This window comes from Passer montanus, unplaced genomic scaffold, assembly GCF_014805655.1.
Source record: "Passer montanus isolate IOZ18808 unplaced genomic scaffold, ASM1480565v1 scaffold20, whole genome shotgun sequence".
NCBI classification, from domain to species: domain Eukaryota; kingdom Metazoa; phylum Chordata; class Aves; order Passeriformes; family Passeridae; genus Passer; species Passer montanus.
Genome location: NW_024366592.1, coordinates 2,604,747 through 2,625,153, shown reverse-complemented (window position 1 = coordinate 2,625,153; position 20,407 = coordinate 2,604,747). Strand labels below are relative to the sequence as shown.

At 41.3% G+C, this 20,407-nt stretch overlaps 1 protein-coding gene across 1 annotated transcript in view; it reads right to left on the bottom strand.

The window, feature by feature from the left end:
• Positions 1-20,407, bottom strand: part of MICAL3 (microtubule associated monooxygenase, calponin and LIM domain containing 3) — a 158,719-nt gene that overhangs the window by 5,195 nt on the left and 133,117 nt on the right. The window contains exons 35-41 of the mRNA XM_039708267.1: positions 19,949-19,999; positions 18,262-18,369; positions 17,038-17,131; positions 12,249-12,299; positions 3,581-3,646; positions 1,147-1,246; positions 78-151 (exon numbers count right to left, since the gene is read on the bottom strand). Coding sequence (XP_039564201.1) covers positions 78-151; positions 1,147-1,246; positions 3,581-3,646; positions 12,249-12,299; positions 17,038-17,131; positions 18,262-18,369; positions 19,949-19,999 — 544 coding nt within the window. The remainder of the gene's footprint in view (positions 1-77; positions 152-1,146; positions 1,247-3,580; positions 3,647-12,248; positions 12,300-17,037; positions 17,132-18,261; positions 18,370-19,948; positions 20,000-20,407) is intronic.

The window sequence follows — 20,407 nt, the reverse complement described above, 5'->3', positions numbered from 1 at the left end:
AATATCAAGAGCTATCAGCATACACAAGGCTAGAAATACACACATACAATCCATGAAATATTCCCTTTTGCTCTCACCTTCTACTGCCATCCTCTCACGGAGTTCTTGCTGCAGTCGACTCTGCCTGTCTTCCAGTTCTAGCTCCCGAGCACTAAAAGGAAAAAAGCAGAAATCCAAGTTCCAGATGTAATAAAATACTGCACACGTTGCTTCATATTCATTTTCAGTTTCTGCTCCCTCTCTAGATATCTGCTGTGCATTTTACCAATCTTGTTTGGAACAACTCTTCAATAACTTAAGATATAGAACTGTATTTTTAAAAGATTTAATTGCACTTTTAACATTTCAAGTTCTTTGTCTTCAGCTAGGAAGTGCAATGCCAAAAGTGGAGCAAACTAAATATAGAGCAGAGTCAAAGAGCAAATAAATCTGCAATGCCTCTATGTATCCCCTGCTACTTCCCACTCTAAAACCAAAGTTACTTATTAACAAATTACTTATTACTTAAGGACATTATCAGGTCATTGCAAACACCACCTTGGGACTTTTCTGCCACTAAGGCTATCAGCTTCCACATTGCTGAGGTGAGCTGACACACTCAGAAATTAATTTCAGTGAATTTGCACAGAAATTCACTGAAACAGAATTTGGGGGGAACAGGACCAGGGGGAAGCGAAAAACCCCCCAGTTTCATTAACAGTAAAACACCTTTACCATCTGAGCTCACATGAGAGGCACTGGGGTCCCACTACAGGCAGAAAGGAGGACCACATGGCAAAGGTGATTGAATTAAATGCTTTTGGTTATGCTTAAAAGACAGCTTTACCACAACCAGAAGGAGTTCCATGTTATTTCTGCATAGCTTGAAAACACTTGCACAAGCAGGATGTGTTTTATACAGAACAGCATGAGAAGGGCTCACATACCTGTACTTCTGCATGTGCACAAATAATTGGAACTTTCATCCCTTACCCATATTATTCTTTCTTCTACCACTCCTCTAAAATGTACTTGGAGCAATATACTTGGGATTCCCATCTCAGACTAAGAGGCTGCTGACCTCCTGGCCTTACAGGGAAGTCGATACTGAGAGATCTTCCACTGCTATTTATGACAAAATCCCCATTTTTTTCCACATTCACTCACAATATCATCAGTTCAGACTCGTAGCGAACCAAGGCATTCTTCTCCTGCACCAGCTTGAACCACTCCTGCATCAGCTTGGGGTCATCCTTCTTACCCATGCCTGCCAAGAAAGAAACCTGGTAAATTTTCAGGTAACGCCCTGCAATCCTTACAAGCCCAAACTGCAAAAACAACAATGGGGCAAAATGTGCAAAGAAAGCCGAGCAAGATGCTGCCAGAGCACTCCCAAGCCGGGTCCGTTCAGTTTGCCTACAGCACTCAGCTGAGTGGAAGTCACCTCCAAAAGGATTCTCTTCTCTTTGGAGCCTACTTCATTTTTTGTTTCTGATATTCTTGTGATTACTTGTTTCTTCCTCACTCTTACTGCAGAAAGCCCCAGTGTCTATGAGTATTTAACTTTTCCTTTCATTAGAAGAATTTTATAGATTCTCATGCCAGCTACTCAAACATATGCTAATCAGAAAAGATTCAATTGCCACTCCATGTGTTTTACCTTTGTTTTCTTCAATTGCATGTCCTCAAGTTTTTCTTTTACTAGCCAAAAGTAACATCTTGTCTCTTTTTTCAACAGTTAAGTAAATCTTTTCTGCCTGCTCCTCCTAGCCACACATATCTATTCATCTTGAAGATCCCCCTGCACAGTGAACACAGAAACTAATTCTGCTGTACTGCATACCAGCACTAGAAAGAAGAGGAATCCCCAGACACATTTGCTAATATGAAAGAAGAATAAAGAAACCTTGGGCCTTGACCACCTAGTACAGAACTCTTTGCTGGTCCTTTTATTTTAAAACAAACTCCTAAACTAATTCAATAGTCCACTGATGAGTCTTGTGTCTGTCAGGTGTCATGTGGAATAAATGCAGAATGCTGTTCCCAAAGCCTTCTGTTGATATTTAGCAAACACAAGAACTTACCAAGGAGGCTCCTCCTGGCAAGCTCTTGGTCTGGGCCACTTATTCCACACTGAACCACCTGCATCTGAATGCTGTGATTTACATCAGACCCCGTCAAGGCCACTGGCAACATTCCTGCCTGTGTGGCACTAGAAGCAGGAGCAAGGCCTCAAATTGAGCTCAACAGCACTTTTGGATTGCTGCATCCCATCAGCTTGCACTGCACATGACCTAGGCATCCCAAGGTAACCAACATCCCTGTCTCTGCTTGTTATTGTGGGTATGTACTCTCTACATCAAGAACAAAAGCTCTCAAACAGTCCATCTGATGCTAAATTGATCAAGCAGCAAGCTTACTATTCAAACTCTACGACACAGACACAGCACAAATACCACATTAATGGCTACTTAATTCAGACCCATGCCCTGCCTCATCCTCAGTATGTCAGAGAAGCGCTGTCCTGCAGTTACACAAGGGAGAGCCTACAACTCCTAGTCAGCTGCAGCTTGGGCTGCCTTTCACCTGCCTTTGGAAATGTGTCATTCCAGCCCCTCAGGGAATACCAGGCTGGATTTACCACCCTAAGAGCCCCTGGCTCCAAGGATTTTATAGCAGTGTGTTGCTCAGTTCCAAGCATTCCTTTCTGAGCATCTCTGCACAGTATGCCCACGTGGCGACAGGAGAGGGAGACCGTACATGCAGATGTCCAGTGCTGTGGCGCCATGAAAACACTGGGAAGTCTCCCCTTCCTTTCCAATGCCAGGATGTATAGAAAACAAATGCCTCTAAGAAAAAGCCAAAACCACAATGCTACTGACCTATGAAATACGTAAGTATTTTTAAACAGCCAATGAGTAGAGGAATAATGGGAGGACTGGAAAGGGAGCACTGACAACTGATGTGAGGGAGCACTATGGAAAGCAGATAAGTGGTTAGCAAAATTACACCATGAACACACATAAAACAACCCCTTCCCCATGCCTTGGCAATGGAAACTCTACAGCAAACTCCATTTGGGATGGTTAAAGAATGCACTCGGCAAGACAGATGAGGGAGAACTAGTCTAACTTAAGGTCTGTTGGTTTTTAAAGTTCATGGATGTTTTTCAATCAGTCCTTATAAAGACACAGTATTCCTTTAATCCCTATATGCTAATTAAAACGCTGAATTTAAGGAAACAGATTGTCATCCCTTACCCCACCTTCCAAACATCCTTCAGGAGTAATAGAGTAATTGAAGGCACCAAATGAAAATAGAAACTTTTGAGTGTGACACTTGTGGTCCCACAGCTGCTGCCCATTGTCCCTCCCAGTCACTGCACCTTCTCTTGCCCAGCTGGGACTAGCAAAAGGGATACTGTACCTTTAACAGCTTGCCACAGGCTCAGAGAAGCTGGTTACCAGGTAGCTACAGACAAGGCTGGTTTGGGGACACAGCAAGAAAAGGGCTGGGGGGCCTTGTGGTCGCTAGCTGACTAGTGCTGCTATGACAACCCAGCTGTGGGCAGGGAGGACAGGGGTGTGTGAGGTTACGTTACCTTCATGGGCACAGCAAGGGCAGAAGGAGAGAGGTCTACGACGTGGTGTCCCGCCATTGGGCTCAACTTCAATAGGACCAAACGAGGAAGAGGAAGAGGCAGGAGAGGAAGAGGAAGTTGGAAGTGGAAAGGAAGAGGAGGAAAGGGGTGAAATAAAAGACAAGCAAAGGACAAAAAGCATAAGAGTGAGAAAGAAAGGAAACACAAGAAGAAAAAGAAAAGAAAAAATACAAGAAATGGAGAAGCAGAAACAAGGGATACAGTCTACAGATGAATAATGTCCCTAGTAAGCACAGACAACAGGTAAGAGGTAGACTGAGGTACTGGTGAACTCTTAGTGAGCTGTACAAATACCAGGCAGGAGGTTACTGTTGCTGCACTTTTCCTAATGCACATTTCCAGGTGCAAGGTCTTTAACCAAAAGCTTTGTGACTCAGATGTCAGGACGAGTAGAGACATATATTTAACTTCTGCTGATAAATGTCAGATTTCAAGCAGGGTTACAGTAAGTCTCACCTGCATGCAGAAGACACCAGCTGTAAGCAGCCACCCTACCTTAAGCTCTATCAGGACCATGCTCTTATCACCATGGCAGCATCCACTGATGGTAAAAGTGTCCTTTGTAATGGAATAGAATGTCTTCAGACAGGGAACATCACAGGGAGAATCTGATTACCATGGAACCAGCCTGCCAGTATCTGCTGTGTCAGGTATGGTGAGTACACAGGTACCCCACTGGATTGCTGTGCTTAGGGGGGAAAAGGCTTTTACACAGATAAAGTGATTCACATCAGGGTCTGGGGAGCAGTGACCAACTGAGGACTCTGCAGAGTTAAACCAGTAAATTTAAAGCTCTCCCTTGGCATTCTCATTCCACAAAGCAATTTAAAGCTTACAAGTCCTGTTAGTATCAGTGACTTACTGAATCTTTATCATCTTTTCCATCAGCCAGTGAAGGACAAGCATTTCTCATCTCTCAAAAGGTTCAGCTTTTTTAACACCAAAAAATTTGCTTTTCAGTGGTACTTAACATTACAGAGATAAACAATAGGCAGGAACCAATATCACTAATAGTTACAGGAGAACATGCACCAGGAAGATGATGAACTCTGAGAAGTCAGAGCTACCAGAATGGAACACTTACTGGACTCAGGGCACACCTGCATTTACAAAGAGGAGGCATTTCTGTGTTGGGAAAAGGTATAAACTCCACAACAACAGTATGGTAAGAATAACATTCATTTTGGAGAAGTCAGCAGAGTTTGATGTTTGTGGCTCACAGAAAGCTCCACAAAATTAGAGTACCAGTGGACTGGGAAGGCTTTAGAAGGGACCATCACAGAACTAGACCAGCACATGGATGACACACTGGAGCAGGAGGGAGAGCACATCAGCTGCAAAGCCTGTGACTGAGCAGCACAGCTTTCTCAGAAGAAGAAACCTCTGCACTGGAAGCAGGAAGGGGCAACATCAGGAGAGGTGCCACAGCTGGCCATAGGACAGTTACAAATAAAGCACTCTACCAACAACATTGAGAAAGTGCCAGAACATTAATTACAGCTGTTCTGAATTTTACAGCTTCATTTAAAATAGAAAAATACTAAGGCTTCTTTTCCTACAACTGCCATTTCACAGATCAGGTTACAAAAGCAAAAACAAACAAGAAAAACCCCAAACCACAAAGGTATGATGAAGAATATGCTTCCACACAAAGCAGAGCATTTAGTGTATGATACTTGTTAAATATTTATTTCCCATCCTATCTTATTCAGAAGTAATTCTTTAAGCTAAAAGCTTTAATACTCTTAACTTGGTCTAACCACTGTTTTGAGGGTGGCCAGGGAGATGGAGATTTAACTGTATGGAAAAAATCCACTTCTTTCAGGGTTTGAGATTTCATTCAGAACCTGGGGCTGGGGGAATTTGATACATTTCAAGCCATGCACATAGCAACTTGGTGAGGAACTTCCAGTTTTCCATATTTGAGCTGAAAATAAATACCCAGTATGTGAAAATGTCATTCATCTCATTGTGAAATGGCCACACACTGCTAGCTTTTGTCATCAGTAAGCAAGTGGTCTGATACTAGGAGAGGATCCCATCTTTGGTCTCCAGCAAAAAGAGCCCCAGGGATCACACAGCACCTGACTGATACAGAGCTCACTCCCCACAACTGCACTTTCCTCCCCTGCTCTTAGTTATCTTCCCACTCTTGTCCAAAGAAAATTTGTCCTTGAATCAAGTTACAAAGTCCATGGTATCTACACTAGTCCTACTACTAGAAAAGTCAACATGTTTTTTCAGTAAGATAATAAACATAACCTTTGCAATTAAGATCCTTTCCAGCTACTCCAGATGTAAATTACAGTTAATCACAACCTATATTCACCAATGTAATCATTGCAATTACTTTAGAAACAATTTCTGTCCCAAGCAGGATGATTAGCAAGGCTTTAGAAAGTCTTCCTTATGTATTGGAGGGTCCTTAACAGCAAGAACAAAGTGCAACCTGAAAACGTACTTCCCACAGTTCTCTAAAGCTTATTTTATGGCTTACTGCTCCAAAAGCCATTACTAATCCTGCAGTAAATAGTATTATTGTAATTACTATTATTAATATTATTGCATTGTTTAGAGAAGAGAAATCACCACCTCTCAGTCTCATTAAATTACAAATAAGATCATCACTGCAAGACATTTTTTTTCTGGATGTGGAGCCAGGGCCAAATAGGGAAAAACCCATTTGTTGTGCAAATTAAAAAAAACCTCGACAAACCTAACCTCCCTTTCTGTTTAAGTCTCCTTCACCACCGAAAATATACTGACACAGGTATTCACCCACAACATGGGAAGAGTCCTGGCAGCAGCAACACCCACTGAAGCAGTTTCTTTGGAAGGAGCTGAAAGGCAAGAGAAAAACCATTTCTGTGACCTTCCCTTCCTAGGTTCCTCTTGTGCTGCCAGCTGTGGCTGTAGCCTCTGGATAGAAAATTACCTTTTTTTTTCACCAGAGGGGTAAAGCTGCCAACAGACTGTGTTAGTCACTGGCTGCTGCCTTTCAGTGCCACGAGCCAACTCTTCTTTTGTGTAAAGCCTTGTAAAGCAGTCCAAGCTGCAGGCAAGCCAGAGCATGGTTTGGAGGCAGGAGCTGCAGCTTATTAAGGAAAGGAGTTCTGAACATTCTCAAGATGCAGAAGCTCTGCCTTGCACACCAGACACATCTCATCAATGAAGTGACTGGAATTACTTTGCTTCTGTGTAAAAAAGCCACAAGAATGACCTTGTTTGTCACAGTACTCTTGAGAGATTGCAGACTTTGCTACAGTGGTGGAAACCAAGAGCCAGGTGAAGAATAAATACCATAGCTTCAGAGTCTCTTCATAACAAGGACCAGAAATTGTACAGCCACTATGTTCATTTTCACAGCACATTGTTCTTTGTTACAGAAGCTACATTGGACTGTTGCATTCTTTTCTAATCTTTATTTACCTGTTGATTAAAAAGCAAATCTTCAGACTGGTTTTGTCCTTTTCCTCTCCAGCTCCATAACACTTCTTCACAATCACAAGCCCAGTAGCCAAAATGATTGATCAGGATGAAGAAAGCACTGCACAGATTTTGGGGAGGCAGACCCCATTATCCCCAAGCTACAGCTCACACTGATCCCCTTCACTGTTTGCCTCTGTTTTTTTGATATGAGAACTGTGCTGATTTCCGAGAAGTGGTGAGTCATTGCAAGTTAAATTTACTTGAACAGATATACCACCAACCAAGTGGGATCACATCATTTGCAAGCTTTGCATCCAAAGACTTTGAATTCTATATTGTTGGCTAATCACAGTGATTTGGAAAACAACAACACTGGACAGGAAATCCAGCTCAGGGCCAATCTCAGTTCTGTGGCACTTGCCCTCACAAGTTACAAGCATGACACTTTGGGAACTTATTCTGCTAACAAAGGTCATCCCTTTATTTATCAGGAATACTGAAAGCTCTGATTTTAAATCAGTGCTTAACATATGGATCAGTCCAAAGGAGATCAGTAAGTGAAAGGGCACTGATCATAGTGAATGTCCTCTTTTCCACCCTTAAGAAGATCAGGTTATGATCAGAAACACAAGTACTGAAAAAAAAAAAAAAGGCATTCTAACTTTACTATTTGTGATCAGGTTGTGATCAGAAACCCAAGTACTGAAAAAAAAAAAAAGCATTCTAACTTTACTATTTGGTGAAGTTGTTCAACAGCAGCGTTGTTAAAAACCAGGGATACAGAAAACCAACTCTTGGAGAACAGCATCCACAGAACTGCAGGCTGAGAGCAAGGATTTTGACAAATGTCCCACAAGCACATCACAGTTTATTAAATCTGGGTCAAACTCAATATCAGTACTGTACAATCACTAGAAGAAACCTGGGGAAAACTCACAGAGAACCAGATTGCCATGCAAACTGAACCACTTTTATTTATCCAGCAGAAGGGGGTGGGGGAAAGGCAGGGAAGGAAAAAAAAAATGGGGAAAGCAGTGGTTGGAGCAGAACACACACACAAATGACTCCAGAGAAGTCTTCTGCTTCTACTAGACCTTGAAGCACTGCAGAATGCACTCGGAATGAATACAGTCTTGCACTGACCCTGTCTCCCAAGACTGTTGTTTTTGTGTGCAGAGAAACGCCAGGTAAATGGCAATTGCCTAACAAGTACTGGTACTTAACAAGTTGTGCTTATCAAGTGCTCTTTCCTGCTCAAAATTTACAGCAAAGAAAACAAGTTACCAATTCACTTCAGTGTCAAAAACGGCTGCAGACTGCAAAAACAATGTTTATCATACAACTCCATTCCCCTTTCAGAATAGCTGTGTTTGCCAATCACAAGAAATAGGACTGATCCCACTTGAATCTATCAGACTCCAGCCTTGCAGAGTTAGACCTGCAAGACTTTAAAGGACATAGTAAGCTCAAAGGTTTTAAATAAGTTTTAAAAAAAGGTGAGGTTGCTGCAGAGTGTACTTTAAATAGAGTACAAAGATTTTTAAAAACCCCAAATAATTGCACTTCCTTACCCTGTTTACCTGTGTCATAAGGCTCTTGTCAAGAAGGGAGAGTGTGTATCTGAAATCAACTCTATCAAACGTCCCAGCTCTCTTCCCTACATCCTTCTTGCCTTTCTTGGCATATTCCAGCCAAGAAAAAAGCATGATGGGAGTGTGTGGCTGTTTATTTAATGATTCCCTGCTGGGTGCAAGGAAAAGGAAGCTGCTCACTTGAAGACTGAAGAAACCACTGAGGTACTTTCCAGAGGCAGACAAGGAGCTACTGGGTTAGGAGGAATGAAGGCTGGGATTAAGGAGGCAAGGTGACTAATGGAGAACAGACAAAAGAGAGGGGAAAAAGGGTAAGGGATGAAAGGATAAGGCAAATTTGAGAAGAAGGCAGGACCTAAAATTTACAAACAAATAATGCTGGGCAGAAGAGGGAGCAGAGCCCCAAAATTTTGGAAGAAGTCTAAAAGCTGGGATTTAGACTGTGGAGACTGTGTCAGTGGGAAGATGAGACCAGGAGCAGCTAGTGGAGAGAAATAGGATGGCTGAAGGGTAGAATGCTAGGATTTCTTTGTCAAGAAGGCAGGATTAAAATTAAATGCCTGAGAATAAAAATGGAAGTGGGGTAAGGAGCTCTGGATGAAATAAGACAGGATCAGGACAAGGACTGTCTCAAAAGAGGGAACAAAAGGACAAAGAGTATATATCCACCAGACCAATGCATCCTTCCACTGTCTGGCTCAGAATCCATATTTTCAAGTCTCTATTGAGACTATTACACAGCTGCCAACAGATATCTATAAAATCCACTGATTGTCTCCCATTTCCTCTCCATAAGGATCTACCCAGAAGATGACAACCTAGTGTTGCTACCAATTATTCCATAAGGACATTATACAGCTCTCTGTGGTGGATCTGAAAGTTATAATTCTGTTGATATATCAATATAATATAAAGTCTTCATTTCAGTTGACTTTGCAACCCTTGTAATGTTCTTTTAACCACACCACGCATACAATATACACACAGGAATAATTACTCAGAATTGAAATGTGACCATCTGTAGCATGAAATGAAACATCTGCGTTACAGCAACAGTACAAAACATTTCAGAACAGGAAGAGAGGATTATGACATCTGAGCAGAGCAACAGAACTAGTTAAGATAGCAATCTGTAACCCTACACACTGGAAGTTGACCAGGATGTCAGAAGTTACCACTCCCCTTGCAGAAGTTGTTGTGCAATCTGCAAAAACTAATATTACCAGTTTACAGATAACTTTCCAAAGTGCTTTGCCATTTTTGTTAATATTCTAGATTTTTGTTAATATTCTATTGGCTAGAGCCATGCCCATGCCTCAGAGACATGGGTTGCCGATAGAATAATTAACTGAGCAGCATCCAAGCTGCCTGCAGGGCTCAGCAGAACCTCCAGGGATTTTAATGACTCTCTACCCAGACGTGTTAATCTTGAAGCTGAGCTCTGTATCTGCTACTTGAGCTGACAAGTATCACCAGAGCAATGTATCCCTTCTGGAAAAAGTGTTCTGGCAGCCCCAAAAGCAAATATAAAGCAAATTACACGGAGGCAACAAAATAATGCTACAAAGCCACATACTCCAGGCTATACTGGCTCGTTGCATTTAAAGGGATACTGCCCAATATAGTTTCTTTAAAATTTGTTTTGAAAACAGTGTTTTTGAGACAAGCAGAAATTTGACAGAGTTTTAAGATGTATCATCTGGTTTTAAAATAACCATGAATATTGCCTCTGACTGTTGGAAGCCCAAGTGACTGAGTCACCATATAAATAAAAGCATCCTGTTCAAAAATGACCACTCTGAGATGGCTGAGCTCAGAGAAACGGAAGAGCAAACACACAAAGAGATAAATGGCAAATTCTATTTCCAATTAAGATTTTTTTTTTGCAGCATAATGAATTCTTTTAAGTGACAGTGTCCCTTTAAGTGAAGACTATTTTGCTTTTCTTAAAGCCACTATTAGTGATTTGGATGGGATCGCTGTCTCTAAAGAGGCATTAGGAGCAGAGGCAGGAGGAGGGAGAGGTGTAGTGGAGACAGCATTAAATAGGGAGAAGGGTCTGTTAAATGTGATTCAGCATCAACCCTTTTACAGCTCCTACTCTGGGCACATCATGAGTATGGGCCAGCCCTGGTGGGTAAAACCAGGAAGAGGATTTCAAAGTCTCTCTGCAGGAGATAGCCCAGGAAAGAATTCCAGAGGGACTGAACAGTGAATGAAGCACAGGGCTAGCAGAGGACTATCACATCAAAATTAGCACAAGGGAACTGGGCAACAAGTTAGATCTACTAAGGAGGAAAGTCTTCCACTCTGAAACTTGCACGTGGGTGGATATTCTGAACTCAGGTGGATGTCCTTCAATAAAAGTCTATTGTGCCACAACAGGTAGGTACTATGTGGGACAGCCTCCCTGGTGCAGGAGAAAAATGGCTGTCAAAAACCTGGGCAAGATTGTATTTCAAGGATCAAATACAGAACACAACAAAATCAGGGAAGACTTCCAGGGATGTGTCCTGGATCAGGCCTAGAGCATGTGGATCTTTCCCTCTGCAGAGCTGGTCTGCGATGCAGTCCCTCAAAAAAATTCAGCTTAGATCAAGCAGCTTTCTACTTTGAAAGACAAACTAAATGAGACCCTCAGATAACAAGGCAACTGAGCAGAGTTTGCTTTCTATTGGATCTGCTGACAGACGTGTTCACTTCATAAGAATAGATTTTGGGTGGTTAAACTAGCCAAGGAAATTTTAATTTTCAAGATGGCAAAGGCTAATCAAACGTCATTTGCAACCCAAAAGTTAATTCCCTACTAAGGAACTCAGGAAGTTAACATTAATTAAAGCAAGGGCAGAACCATGGTATGGAGTGATGACCAGATTCCCAAGTGAAAATGAGAACTAAACACTGCAATGTGTGCTTAGCACTAAATGGGGTATTAAAGCAATAACATAGCAAGAAGTTTAATAGTTGTGTAACGATGCAATCTGGATTCCAGCAAAAAATGACTGGAACTCTCAACAGCAAATTCTTTTTTAACCTTACAGTAAGACAAAACAAGGAAGAAGACATATGTACCATCTGCAAGTGTTTTCAAAGTCCCTTGAGGGAACATTTTCGTTTTGTTAGATCAGCAGCACACTCTGGCTTTTTTGGAAGGAAAAAACAAGCCTCAGAAGGGCAAGACAGAGGCAACAGCATGACTAATCCTTGACAGTGCTGTTTGCTCTGCGGTCCCCCTTAAAATACTTTCCTAAAGACAACTTCAGTGATAGAGCTGGACTTTTCAAAGGAGAAGCAAAAAAACAGAACGACCTTCCACTGCTAGCAGGGAAGGTGGCTGGAGTGAAAACAGTAAGCAAATTTATAAAAAATCAGCATGGTGAAAAATAGAAGAGGGAGCCTTACACATGTTTTGTGGAACATGCCAGAATCTCCTGTTCCTGAGCTGGAAAAGGGGTTCTGCTATCATCAGTCATGTGCAAGGGCTGTTTCTTCTTGTTTGTGAGCCAAGGATGGGAGAAGTAGGTGAAGGGAGGGTGGGGAGGAGTGTCAGCAGGGTTAGTGCCAGCAGGAGGTTCAGCCATACATACCACCCAGATGCAAGTCGATGAGGTCACTGTAATAAGACTCTCCCCAATAGTCTACAACAAGGAATTGGTGAAGACAGTTATTGAGTCAGATACCCACCCTAGCCCCATACAATCAAAGCAATATATGAGAAAGACATAGAAACAAAAAGGGAAAGCAAGAGACAGGCAGCTACACACGTGGGCACACACATATATATATACACAAATACTATATGTCTCTCTTTCTCCGTATATATACAAATATGTACACACAAACAAATATATCACAAACATATATATTGGGAAGATGAAGAGAAAATTTCCAGGAGGCAGGCGAGGACTTCCAAGGGGGAAAATCAAGAAGTTTACACAGAGACACTTCACCTATTTGTGTTTGCAGCAGTACCTGTCACTGATGTCTCTCCTGTTCTTGCTGAGAAAAGCAGAATTAATCCTGTTGCTTTGGAGCTGAGCAATGTGTCAGAAGGAAACTGTAATTTCTTAGGACAGCTGCAGGAAAGGTGTAAGGGTTGATTTCTTGGAGGTGAGTGAGTGGAGGATGGTGTGTGGCACACAGGTGAGGCACTGACTGAGCGCCGACATGAATGGCAAACACTCGGGAAGATGGGATTGTGTGCTCCTGCTGATGCAGTCTCTGTGCCAGGGAAGAACTGCACAGCAGTTCTCAGGACAGAGATGTGCATTTCCACAGCTGCTAGAGACAGGGGCACCACGAGTCTAGCATTGTGGAACATTTCACTGGGAGCAGACAGATGGAAGTACTGAGAGCAACATTTCTCACTGCATATGATTCATTTGATGTAAAGAGGTGGCTCTTAAACTTTTCAGTACTGATCTGACAGGAGATGTTTTCCAACCTCTTAAAAATGACTATCAAGGTTTATGCTAGAGGGAATAAAAGAAAGGTTCAGGAAATTTCTGATTTGACATATTTTTAAGTTAATGATTGACAAAAAAAAATTCGCAGAGGAAATCCAAGTCATTAGCATGTCCAAACAGGCGAATGCACTATCATACAAAGTACTGCTGCATTAGTCATACTGTATTACATTAATTAACTCATTCAAGGTGTCCCTTGGGACACCACAGAAAACTGAGAAAATGCTTCATTCATGATGCAATAGGAGGAGGGCAGGGAGGGAAGGAAAACAAGGGATGACAGCAGCTCAGACCATTTGTGTATGACAAATCTCCCCCTGAAGCAGAGCTTACACTGCCTCTTGAAATAAAGCTTACCCTCCTAATCATTCATTCCTGCTATGAATGCAGCTATCAAAGCTGAGATTATCAAAGATAATCACAGAGAACACATTAAGGCAATAAAGTAATCATAGGTTGGGAGATTTTCTGAATCACTACATTGAGCATTCAGCTTCTGAAGAAGAGCAACTGTGCCATGCCTGAGGCTGAGCTAATTTTAAAAAAGAAAAGACAAGAAGGTAGCAAGAATGCACAATTATTTTGTCATGATTGACGGTGACCTCCAAAATGTTTCTGAGTTTGATTAGTTGAAGAGCAAGTATGATCCTCTAAATATTCCAACTTGACAAATAGCAAATAATGTGTGAAATTCCTGAAAAGAATATTGAGCTGCCTGTATCTATTGCTAAGATCAAAAGCTGTAATCTCTCAGGAAAACAGCAGGCCATCACTGTGAAAAATTGATTAACAATCTTCTCAGTATAAGTTATTTGCCAATAACATAATAAGGATGACACAAAATAGATAGAAAGTAGAAACAAAATTATTCTAAGTAAATACATTTTTATCTACAGAACTGGTTTTTGTTCTTAGCATTTGAACTGAAAAATACTTTTTTCTAAAAATGGAAAGTGGTCCAGATGTGAGAGATTTGAGGAATTAAAGTTTGTGGAAGACCCTACAAAAGAAAAATTTGCAATTCTTCACAGACAGAAGAGATGACTAAGAAGCAATATGTTAGAAGATGATAAACTACATAAAGGAGTTCAGATGGTCTTGCCTTCTATAATAGAAGAAGAAAAGAATCATTGCAAGTTACAGAATTCTCTTTCTTCTGTCTGGATTTCTAAGTAGTAAGAAACTACTATTAACATTACCCAAAACTTCATATTTAAATGCTGATCAATAAGTGTTTTTTTCTTTCCCTGCCTGGAAGGAACCTGAAAATCCCATCATTACAGAGCCTCATACTTTGTTCTGGAACAGTTAATACTGGCTGCTGCCTATGGAAGAGCCATTATTTTGATGCTCTACTGCAGTCCTTCTCTATTTATGTGGACAAAGTAAGTGCACAGCAGACACCTCTCAAGCTCCCCCATTTTTTCTCCTTGTACAAACTTGTAAAGAGATTTTTTTTTTTTTAGATGGCAACACCACTTTACACACTGCCTTTCCCTTTGGAACTTTTGTTTTCATAGTTTCCTTAGGGGAGGGACTGATCAGAGACAAGAGCATGACTGCACACCTTTACACTGCAGTCCTTGCTGAATGTAGTGGTCACTGTTAGGTCACAAGGCAGATGACAGAAAAATGATACTTCCCTCTTGAATAATTAGTGGATATTGCAGGCAGGAATTAACTTCATGGAATGTGATACTACAGATCTCAAAAAGAAGGAATTCAGTTATTTTTATTGCAAACATGTAAAATGTCTGGAAAAGAAGAAGCTGAGGGGAAACCTTACAGCTCTCTACAACTTCCTGAAAGGAGGCTGTAGACAGGTGGGGGGTGGTCTCTTCTCCCAAGTAACACAACAAGAGGAAATGGCCTCAAGTTGTGCCAGGGGAGGTTTAGATTGGATATTAGGAAACATTTCTTCATGGAAAGGTTTGTCAAGCCCTGGAACAGGTTGCCCAAGGCAGTGGTGGAGTCCTCACCCTGGAAGTATCAAAAGATGTGTAGATGTGGCATTTTAGGGATGTGGTTTAATGGTGGGCTTGGCACTGTTAGATTAACTGTTGGACTCATGATCTTAGAAGTATTTTCCAACTTAAATGATTCTATGGCCATGCAGGAAGACTTAGAGAGGTGAAGCATGAAATTATTTATAATCTTGTGTTTTAGTCATCACAGATTAGAACATGCTGTCTTTTCCCACCCCAACGGTGTGTTTCTGGTGAAATCTTTTCTGGTGAAATCTTTATGTCAGAGTTAAGCTTCTGCAAACATAATATATGACCTGTTGATAGAAATATTTTGCAAGAGCAAAGCATAGCCTAGAGACTTCCTGAAGAAAAGAGATCCCTTTTGCAAAGCAGGACCCACAATGTCACAGTTCTTCTAGGAAATTAACAAATACATAAACTCATCTAAGACTACTTCCATTTGGGAGAGCTGGGAGTGAGAAGCTATTTATCCAAATTCTGCAGTGTCCCATATAAAACTGTAATTCTTACACTTGGTCATATTCTGTCCTCTCTGAACGTGTTTTAGACATTCTATGGTTCTTCAGTGAGAAAACTCTATATAATATTAAGAATAATATTCTCTCAGCTGCTAAGATTTCCCACTTGTGCTGGCATGTCTTACATGAAAGTCATTCAGCAGCTCAATAATCAAGATTATTTGGATTTCCAGATGAAAAGAAGCAAAATGAAAAGAACCACTGGAAACAATGGAGGTGGCTTTAGTAAGTCCAGTAACTGGCAGGCCAGAGAGCAGAGTGGGGCTAGACAGGAAGACACAGCATAAGGAAGGAGGCAGCCCTGCAAAGACAGGCATTTGCACAAGCCTATTTTTTTGATCCCACAAATGAATAAAGACATCCTGATCATAAACATATTGAAGTCCTCAAGACTGTTCTTCACACTTGTAGTACCTATTTGCTTTGCTGAGCATTCAGTCCAGCTTCTTTGGCACACCCTTATGAGTACCAGACATACCTAATGCTGGCTGAGTAATAACTGGCAGGAAGCCACAGACTTTTTCTCTGGTGCACCCTCACTGCTTAATCAAGCTCCATCTTCAGAGGCAGAGATGTGGCTCTTCAAGTGACAAGCAAACATTTTCCAAACATCTGTTCCACTGTTGCCATTTCTGAACTCTGACCCTTGTGATCAGGCACATCATCCTGGCCTTGTCAGGTATACACACACTGCATTTGCCTGTTGGATATTTGACTCCTTGCAAATTGAGGATTTTTTTCCCAAATCATTATACTATGATCAGCATTATCTGAACCAGGTACTCCTCCACTTACATACTTGCCAGATCAGATGATACTCATTTAATTTAATTTCAAGTACACACAACATTTGTTTTACCAGCTTGACATGGATACCTTTCAGTACACATGTGCATTTCTGCTCTGCACAACTTTGTCAGAAGTAGCCAGTGTGCTGGGCTGTGCAGTGAGGAAGATGTTCTGTGATGGTCCCTTGTAAGGACACTACCTTGATAATCCAACACAGTAGAGAAAGCACACACCATTCCACAATTATTTCCTTAACATACAAACAGGGTTGTCTCACTGTGACAACTCTGTGTGAATGGCAGCTGTGAAACCCCTGCAATTTTCCAGCTGTAGTATCCAGTAGTATGCAGAAACAGCCATTAGTAGTAGCTGGATAATTAACTCAGGCAAAGGTAAATGATCTAAGTCTCTGCCAAAAGGGAAGTCCCAGAATTAGATGAAACACAGGAAAAACAAGGCCTCAAAAAGATAGCAGAAAAGGGAGAAGGGATTCACACTGGGATCAGTCTCTAGGCTATAAAGGTCCAATTGCCTCTAAAATCCAAACAGCTACAGATTACTGCACAAGCACTTGGTAAGAAAACATGGAAAACCAAACCAAGTTGTGATGGATACCTGCTTCTCCTCGAAGGGCCTTCTCCACAGCAACTCCTCTCTCCTCGAGCTGCCTCTGCTTCTCTTCCACTTGCTCCAACTGCCGCTGGATAATCTGTTCAGAGAGGAATGGAGCAGAACCTCACCAAAGCAATTCTCCTGCTCTGTCTGCAGCACACAGCCAGCACTAAGAGATTTCAGTCAGATTTGCCTTTTCAAAAACAAGTATTTGTATTCAACAACACCCTGCTTTGTAGCCACAGCTCTCTTCATGGAGAGCAGGCAGGCACAACTTCCCAAGGATATTTCCTGGGAATTGCAGCGAGGAACCTCAGAGAAAGAGAAAACAATTCTTATCTCTACTTGCTGCTCCTGTTATTTTTGCACATGTAGAATGTGTGAGGAAGATTATTTACCTGAAGTGATTTATCAATTAGATTGTACTAAGGATAATTTTGATTCCTTGGCCTCTTGGGTCAAAGCTGTGTCCTGGCTGTCTAGAGACAGTCACAGGTTTTTCTTTAGTATTCTTTAGTATATTTTTAGCATTTTTTAGTATAGCTATAATATAGTATTAATGTAATATAGTATAGTTTTAATAAAGCAATTGTTCAGCCTTCTGAATCAATAGAGTCAGATACCAATCATTCCTCACACTGGGGGCTCCCTGCACTCAATACTGCTTCAACAGCAAGCATCACAGATTCTGGTGACAGCATCCTCCCCACCCTGTGGTATCTTAACTTGTAAATTTGCAAACACCTTGATATTCATTTATTTGCTACAATTCCTATCATTTTCCTGAACACTGAACTGAAAGGTGATGCTACTCAGTCAGCTGAGCCCCTGCCTTGAGTTTTTGACAAATCTCCTCACCTGTAGATGCTGTTAGCAGTTTTCCAGCAGACTCTCAGGTAATTAAAGGTTAATTTGATAACACATCACCCACCAGCATAACCTAGCAAAGCAATGATAGGTGCAGCTCCATCAGGCATTATGTGAGTATCACTGTTCCATTCAGTGCATGATGGTTGCTAGAAAGGTGCTATGGGCATGATTTTTCTCACTGTAAAACTCTCATGACAGGTTTCAGCCATCCTTTGCTTCTCTGTGGCATGACATGAAATTTGAAAGAGAAGCAGTCATGTAGACATCTGTTCTGATACCCCCACAGGAATGTCAGGATCAGGGTGCCCTCACACAGAGCTGTCTGTGTGCCATGACAAGAGCCTTGTGAGACGCTACCTGAGCTCTGTGTAACCTCTTTAGCTCCTCTTGCTTGGCTTGTCTGCGGGCAGCTTTCTGCACTCGCCGCGTCAGCTTGGCGTTCAGCTCCTCTTCTGTGTAGGCCCTCTGAAGGAAGGAAAAACAACAGCAGATCTCATTTACATGCTCAGGGATATGAGGGCAGGGATGACCTCTTCCAAAAATCTCAGAAGGGAGGTGTTCTGTCTTTGCCATGGCTGTGTCAAAAGTCAAGCTTCTGTAGGCAAAGGTGTTCACAATGCAGTGAGCAACAATTTCAGGACCAAATCAGGAGTGAAGAAGCATTTAAGCCAGCTGCAAAGCTGTGATTTTCTATGACATCCCACCCCTGCCTTCCACTGCTATATGAAACCTCTCCAAAAGATCAAACCAGTTTTTATTCTCAGTAAATTTAATTTCTCAATAAATTTAGCCAATGGATTTAGATAAATCAATGAGTACTATGTAGAGGGTTCATCTTGATAGGAGTCCCCTTGATTTCATTTTAAAAGAGGCTAAAGGCTTGTCTGCATGAACAGTTACAGCAGTGTAAGCTAAGAAATTACTACAGACTAATGTAGAATATTGCACCAACAGAAGCTATCCAAAAGGGGAAAAGCTATGTTTATAGAAATAAAAAGCTATTTCCTCTTTTCTGTCAGTGAAACTAGTTCAAGAACATGTTTTTCTAACAATACTGAAATCTGGTTTAGGATCTTACCAGATACACTACTTGGGTACAGCATAGCCTAGAAAGGCTTTCTCTCAAAGAGTTTTAAGAGTGTCAAAAAAACTTGACAACTGCAGTAAGTAAACTAGAGTGAAGAAAAAGCCTCTTTTCTTATGTACATGGATGTAAGATTCAAGGGGCTGCTGTAAACATGTGCCTTCCACTTCTGGAAAGAGACCTCCTCCATGGACAGTCAACTTCAAGAATAGAATGTTATGTCAGACCACCCTGAAATTTGCTTGATCTAGTTATTGTGCTGCCACATTGCTCAGTCTACCCCTGTTGATGGTTCTCAGTGAACAGAGTTTAAGATAGGATTACAGTTTAGTTAAAAATCCCTCAGGTAGGTCATTGGCAAGCACCACTGTTAAAGCTTCAAAAAGCTCACACTTTACTCTTTTTTGAAAACACAAATCCATGATGGTACTCAAATTAGAAGGCAAGGAGACAGAGCACATGACCTTTCTATCCCATGTAACACTGTTGTGACTGCAAAGATAAGACAATAAGAATTTCAGAAAGCAGCAACTTCTGCCTTGATTTTAGCTTGATACAGAATTTCACTAAGATTTGAGCCAACTCAGCAATTTTGAAATCTGCTGATTGAAGAGTGATGATTCATTTGAACTCACATTCGAAGTATTAAAAAAGAAGAATATGCAAACATATTTAAGTGCCTTGAAAACCAATTTTCTTCTGAAGCTCACAGACAGTCCACATCACTGTACAGTGGTGCACTGATAAACGCATGCATTCCAACCAGACATTTCGGAGCTTAATGCATTTTTGGGAGACATCCTCTACAAAGAATTTGCTGCCCATGTCTGCTAACATCTCAGGCATGCACAGTCAGTGTTGATGTTAGTGCACATGTGGTTGGAGCTATGGATTCAATGGGTTAATGTACAGGGGGACATGCAATGAACAATGGCCAACTAGTGGGAAGGGAGACACTACCTTTGACGAGTATGATCTCTTGAATGCCAAGGCGTGTGGTACATAGATCGACTTTAAAGGGGGAATGGTAAAGGGAGAAAAATAAAAAAAATGCACAAAATGAAGCAAAATCAGTTCAACATTGAAAACAGATGCACAGTAATAAAACAAAGTGGTTTTTACATGAAACGAAATTGTGCAAATGCTGAACGTGACCCAGACCAATGGAGCACAATGGAACTTCTGGCCATAAAACCAAGTTTCTAGCACTTTCCTGAAGGCAATTAATTTTGGCAGCCTCCTTGAAGATACAGTCTACTTGGAAATACCTTTTTCTAGAGGAATTATTTGGCCTTTGCCTACCTGTATGAGTATGAAATTCAGGCTTAAGATTTGGAATAATGGCTTATTTCTGGAACATATTTGGTTTGAACTGGCTCAGCAAACCATGTATTACTCTGTCACACAACTCTCCATTTA